The 6,841-nt window shown below is 35.3% G+C and overlaps 1 protein-coding gene across 1 annotated transcript; it reads left to right on the top strand.

Annotated features, from left to right (window-relative positions):
• The first annotated feature begins 239 nt into the window (after positions 1 to 239).
• On the top strand, positions 240 to 4,568 carry LOC149175879 (uncharacterized). The gene is made up of 8 exons (XM_089419776.1): positions 240 to 827; positions 2,129 to 2,276; positions 2,407 to 2,557; positions 2,831 to 2,956; positions 3,051 to 3,131; positions 3,260 to 3,452; positions 3,576 to 3,846; positions 3,975 to 4,568. The coding sequence occupies exons 1-8, from the start codon at positions 636 to 638 to the stop codon at positions 4,199 to 4,201; spliced, it is 1,389 nt and encodes a 462-aa protein (XP_089275902.1). The 5' UTR covers positions 240 to 635; the 3' UTR covers positions 4,202 to 4,568.
• Positions 4,569 to 6,841: the final 2,273 nt, after the last annotated feature.

Here is a 6,841-nt window from a genome sequence, read left to right as displayed (position 1 = left end):
CTCAACCTGACTACATTAATAGGGTTTGACCAGTTAAATATTGGTTTCCCAAACTTACACCCAAACTAGGTTAGAAACTTGGAGTTTAGTAATTATTTAAATCTAACCGTGAGCATATACACCCTGATTGGGGATATACAACCTCAACCTGACTACATCATTAATAGGGTTTGACCAGTTAAATATTGGTTTCCCAAACTTACACCCAAACTAGGTTAGAAACTTGGAGGGCATTTACTCCAGGTCATACCCTATCAACCAGCTCTCAATAATCCTGAGTTTGAATTTTCGTCGGTCTCAAACGGCTGTGAACACCTTCCCTTGATATAAATAACATAAAAACTTGGGAATATAAGGGGAAATTCGCCTAAATTATCCTATTCGAAATTTAGATCGGGGAAGAGTGGCGATTGCGTATAATATTTCTGTGGAAAAATTGTTTCTTCCATGTAATCGGACCGCTAGTTTCTCGCAAATTTGAAACAGACACTACCCTGCCCTTTCAGCAGGGCCTGCCGTTACAGATTTTTACTGTAATTGCAGCTCGGGCAGCCATTAAATCTATTGAAAACCCTTGCTGAATCGAGGGGTTATGTTCGGAGGCAGTGTTTGTTGAGATTTAGACGAAAAAGAGAATGGACGGGAAGAAAATATCTGCGAGTCCGCGGCCAAGTTTTGGCCGTCGCGTGGTGGCCGGAAAGCGGCGACGGGTAGATGAGTGTCACAACTGCGTGAAGAAGCTTCAGAGACGGGAGATCGGTTCCATCGGCAACAGGGCCTTCAACAGCACTAATGCGCAAGAAAAATTCCGGAATTTTCAGCTGCAGGTATGCCGATTCTTGTTGCCCTGATTAGATTGTGGGAAGCGCTAAAAACCTTGGATACCCATTTTGAAACGTTAGAATATGGCAAAACCCTAGTTGAAACCCTAATTTAACCTGTGAATGTTTTCCTGTGCAGCGTTCTCTTTTTTAAATATTATTTTCTGCTTTCTTTGAGTCCAGTAGAAAATCTATAATCTTTTTCCCCCATTTGGCAGGGTTTTAAATTTGTTTGCAAATTTAGAGGACCTAAAAAATTAGAGGGTATTGTTCTTTAGTTTTAGGGCTTTGGCCTGAGTGTTCCACCCATCACTCATTTAATGTGGGATGTGTTTAAACGTGTGAAATTTGTAGATTTAATTAGTTGGTTTTGTTTAGTAGTTAGTCCTTTAAAACTGTTGAAGATGGTTCAGCGTCTCAGAGAAGATCGAGACTATCAACTGCCGACGAGGTTTCCCAACTAGTTCAAAATTCCATGGGAATATTTGACTTGTATATGGCGTAGGGAAGACAGTTTGTACATGGGAGAGGATAAAAGTTGATACATGGCATGACGTTTTCTTTTTCCACATTGTGCTTCGAGGATTAAAGATAGTTTGTAATGAGCTGTTATCGGGGCCCAACTCAACTTCAAAATGGTTCCACGTGGTTTGATCTATTTAGTTTATTTATCACCGCAGACATTTGGTTATTAAACTGTATGTCTGGCGCAAACTTTAGCATACATATGTGGCAAATTGTTTTTCGCTTTTGGGAGAAAATGCTGCATCTGATTATCGATATTCACTATAAGAACAGGCACTGTTTACAAAAATGGGCTGCATTAGGTGGTCACTTGCTTTGAGAAAAATGCCACCTTGCTAAAAAAATTCAAAATGCCATCTATGGTGATGCTTCCTCAATCATCTAAATTGCTTATATGTTGTTATCAATCTGAAGGTTAGGTACGTTGATTGAGGAAGCTGCAATAGTAAGACCACCATTATGTCATCTGTCAATCATGAAAAAATAACAAAATGTCCTTTTAGGTACAAAATTGCCTTTTAAGGCTACAATATTGCCATAATTGTCAATAACTTTCCAAAACCATTTACATAAGACAAACTCTATGAAGTAATGGTCTCTCTGCTGCATGAATACTGGACCGTGATGGGAAGGGGAGAGGAAATGGTTTGAAATACCACATTGTTGTGATCCTTTTGGTAGCTGAATCAGTACTAGATATTGTTTAATTACATATAATCGGTAGTATTTATGGGTAGGATTTAAAATCATATTTTTCTAATAGCCTTTGACTCTTGCTGCAGGAAGAGTTTGACACCTATGATCCAAAAGCACACTGGTTTTTAAAGCTGCAGTTCTTAAAGAAGAGATCCAAAATCATAGAAATAGTTGCAGCACGGGATATTATATTTGCTTTGGCACAATCTGGTGTTTGTGCAGCATTTAGTAGAGGTAAGAAACTCGAAAATATATTTAGAGAAAATTGTGCATTTTCGGTAAAGGTCAGTGCTTTTCTTAACTAATATTTTATATGAACTCTAGACATTTTTGTAATCTAACCGCTTTTTGTCTGCATTGACAGAGACGAATAGAAAAGTTTGCTTCCTGAATATAAGTCCAGATGAAGTGATTCGCAGCCTGTTTTATAACAAGAACAATGAGTCTCTTATCACTGTGTCAGTTTATGCTTCAGATAACTTCAGCTCACTGAAATGCAGAACAACACCGATTGAGTATGTTCATCCTTGATATTCAACATTTTCCTAAAGAAAAGCTGAACTTTCCAAGTTTCATGTTTCTATGTTGTCTTTGATTAACTTTAAATTCATGTTGGCTGCTTATACAGATTATATATAAAAATATATATATATATATATTTTCCAGGAAAAAAATTTGAATTTGTTCAAGAAGGAAGAAAGGTCACATTATGTATGTCTGGAAAGCACTAATATGTATTTGTAGTTTGCATTTATAAATGTTGACTCAATTGATTTGAACTTTGGCAGATACATTAGAAGGGGCAAACCAGATGCAGGTTTTGCTTTATTCGAGTCAGAGTCGTTGAAGTGGCCAGGTTTTGTAGAGTTTGATGATGTAAATGGAAAAGTCCTTACTTATTCTGCTCAAGATGGGTAAGTTTACTGGTCATCTGAGGAATTTTTTTGGGGCAGCCTTTTTGTATTTTTATTTTCCTGATGTTAATTTTTGTGCCCCCCTGGTTGACAGCATCTACAAAGTTTTTGATTTGAAGAATTATACAATGTTGTACTCAATATCTGATGAACAAGTTCAAGAAATAAAGATAAGGTGAGAAATTATATTATATGAATTGATAGAGAAATGTTTTCTATGAATCATCAAATTGTGATGCGCACTGCACTATTTGCAAAGCAATCAGATTGATGTACCGCTAACCAAACTTGTCTCATTAACAGTCCAGGCATAATGTTATTAATATTTGAGAGAACTTCTGGTCATGTTCCACTGAAGATCTTATCCATAGAAGATGGTACAGTTTTAAAATCCTTCAATTTTTTGTTGCATCGCAACAAAAAAGTAGATTTCATTGAGCAATTCAATGAAAAGCTCCTTGTAAAACAAGAAAACGAGAACCTCCAGATACTAGATGTGAGTATCCTTTGAGATCATTTGTAGTTCTATTTCTTTGAAGGGTTTACTGATGGAACCAATTTTGAAAATATTTGTTTGTGTGTTGAGCCCTATTTTATGGTCTTGAAATTTTCTTTCCAGGTTCGGAATTCACACATGACTGAAGTGAGCAGGACAGAGTTTATGACACCGTCAGCCTTTATTTTCTTGTATGAGAATCAATTATTTTTAACCTTTCGCAATCGCACTGTTGCTGTTTGGAATTTCCGAGGAGTGCTGGTGACATCTTTTGAAGACCACTTGTTATGGCATCCTGACTGCAATACAAATAACATCTATATCACCAGTGACCAAGATTTGATAATTTCTTATTGCAAGGCCCATCCTGATGGATCTGATGAAGAAGAAAATGGTAAGCTTTTCTGACATTAACTTTCTCTGATGATTTGGAGAGTTACTTGAAATATAATTTTTTTTTTGAAACAGTGGACCTCTTCCTTCTTTTTAACCTATTTTTACCTGCATCTATTATCCATGCAGTGGGCTCCATAAACATGAGCAACATCTTGACTGGAAAATGTCTTGCTAAGATTCGTGCAAATGATCCAAATGTAAGGATTAGTCCTAGAAATCGGCCAAATGCATCGGCAATCAGAAGCACTGTTCAAGAAGCTCTCGAAGACATTACTGCTCTTTTCTATGACGAGGAGAGAAATGAGATCTACACTGGGAATAGACATGGTTTAATACATGTCTGGTCAAACTGATCAGTTTGTTTTAAAATTTGGAAATCCAGTCAATCATTCAAAGCACGTTTGAATGTTAATGTAGTAGTTATGATGGTTGCCGGGCATAAGAAATATGGCAGCTGTGAATGTCATCAATTCCACTAAGTTTTGGAGATGTCTGATCTATAATCGCACAATGTTTGGCTGGTTCTGTATTTTAGGTCTTTTAGTTCTTTGTTATTTTGTAAGAGCTGAATCGTTACAGTAGCATGCACCCATCCTTGAGTGTTTATTTTACACCATAGGATCAAATCACTAAGCACAATTGTGTTGGCATATGCAAAACTGTAGGAGAGGAAAAGTAGCATCTAACATTGTAAAACATTAAACTGATTTTCTGCATCCCTATCCTGAGTTTATAATGTTATCTGAGAAATTAGATCGATGATTACCAAGCAAACATTTTTTCTTTCTAGAACACATTAAGCGAGCCACTCCCACGCATAGCATAGCCCAACTGTGATGTAAAATAAGCTGTGAAAATTGTTTTGGCAAGATGTTGCCCAAGTTAGGGACAATGTTTCCCACTTTTAACTGAATTTATAAGCGTTCTATTTTATTTATTTATATCTGCTATTGGAGCGATTTAAATACTTAATAAAAAAATTAAATAATAACATGGCAAAATATGCAACTAAAGCAAAGAAAAATATATAAGAAACGATTTTCATTTATTTATAATAATGAACAAAATTGATTTGATTTGAAGTTGATATTTGGTTTGGTGACATTAATAAAATATGAATATGTTTTTGTATTTGTTGAACAAATTCATTTCATTTGAAATTGATATTTTGTTTGTGGACATTAATAAAAATACGAATATGTTTTTGTATCTTTTTACGCATAAATATTGAACTTGAACCATATATTGATTGGCTTATGTAGAATCAAAATGATCCTCAATGGGAAAGTTCTTTGCTGAAATTTACGAAGCAAGAACTTGAACCATATATTGATTGGCTTATGTAGAATCAAAATGATCCTCAATGGGAAAGTTCTTTGCTGAAATTTACGAAGCAAGCACCTACATAGATGGAATCAAACATTAGGCAGATCCATGGTTCTTTGAGGCATATCTAGGCATATCTATTATCAAAACTTGAAGGTATACACATAGGTTAGAGCAAAATAAAGCTGAATAGAAATATGAGAAATACAAAAGGAAGGCAATGACAATATATATGGGAGGGAAAAGAAGAGGGATCTTGAGTTGACAGGTTAAAAAATGGAATTATCATGTGGCAGATCCATAGTTCTCTTTGAGGCAGATTTAGGCATATTTGTTATCAAAGCTTGAAGTTATACACACGGATCAGAGGAAGAAAATAACCCAATGGTGCTGAAGAGGAATATCCCCATAAATCCCATCACTATTTACTCTTCCATCCCTTCTCGCGTCAATTGAGAAGCTGAGGTCTTGCAATAGTGGGTATGGTGAACACGCAACCCCTTATACTTATGCTCCCCTCTTGCACCACCTTGTAGTTTGGTGTTTGAGATGTAGCAATGGGTCTTGTGAGGCACACCCCTCCTCCATCACCCCATAGATCCCACATGTACTCTTCCATCCCTTCTCGTGTCAATTGAGAAGGTGGGGTCTTGCAATGGTGGGTATGGTGAATACTCAACCCCTTATATTGGGAATGGTGAACACTCAACCCCTTATACTTACGCTCCCCTCTTGCACCACTTTGCAGTTTGGTGTTTGAGATGTAGCAATGGGTCTTGTGAGGCACCCCCTCTACCATCCCCTCCTCTATCACCCAATAGATTGGTGTTTACCTTGTAGGGATGACCATTTTGGATTACTATCTTAGAATAGGATTTTCAAAGTTTTAATTCAATTATCAATAATTATGAAATGTATAGTAGGGATTTAATCTCTAGAAAATAGGTTTGAATATTTTTAGTGGTCACAACAAAGGTTGAAATTAATTTCAAAAGTATTTATTTACCTTTTTGATTAAATTTATTAATTAAAAAAATTATATTTTACACTAGTAGCAGTCAATAGAAAAAATTGAATGCTATAATATTACCTTGGAAGGGACTAGTAAATTGATATCTCAAGTGGAGAAAATTACTTGAGTATAATTTTGGTGGGTATTAAAACAAGTGTGCACATTTATATTCTTATACAACTTATTTAAAACATGGTTAAATTATGGTGGGTAATTGATAGTAAATACGTTTTCCTACAAAGCTTAACAATAAAAAATCACTTCACAAATATCTAAAAATAATTGCAATGAATATTGCAATTGTATTTAATAATTATGGCAAAAAATATGTGAGGTAGTTATGCACACAATATTGTATTGTATGAAGGCTACAGAAAGACCTTCAAGTTATGGTCCTATTAAATGTTTGAAAAATAGGTTTTTTAATAATATTGAAAAACGAATATTTATTTTTCTAAGTTAAATATTATAAATATATTATGAAGGTGAAACCAGGGATATATTCTTACACTGTCAACATGAATCCAAAGGAACTCATAGATTGAATTACAGAGATGGATAGATTCCTTGAGTATGAAGAGATTGATGAGGTGAAGAAAGTTAAGTTCGCTGTTACCAAATTAAAGGAACATGTAGCTTTATGTTGGGATGATGT

Source organism: Pinus tabuliformis, chromosome 4_1 (assembly GCF_031772625.1).
Source record: "Pinus tabuliformis cultivar Carrire ecotype Pingquan chromosome 4_1, CPIR1, whole genome shotgun sequence".
In the NCBI taxonomy this organism is placed as follows: domain Eukaryota; kingdom Viridiplantae; phylum Streptophyta; class Pinopsida; order Pinales; family Pinaceae; genus Pinus; species Pinus tabuliformis.
This window is presented reverse-complemented; position numbering and strand designations above follow the sequence as displayed.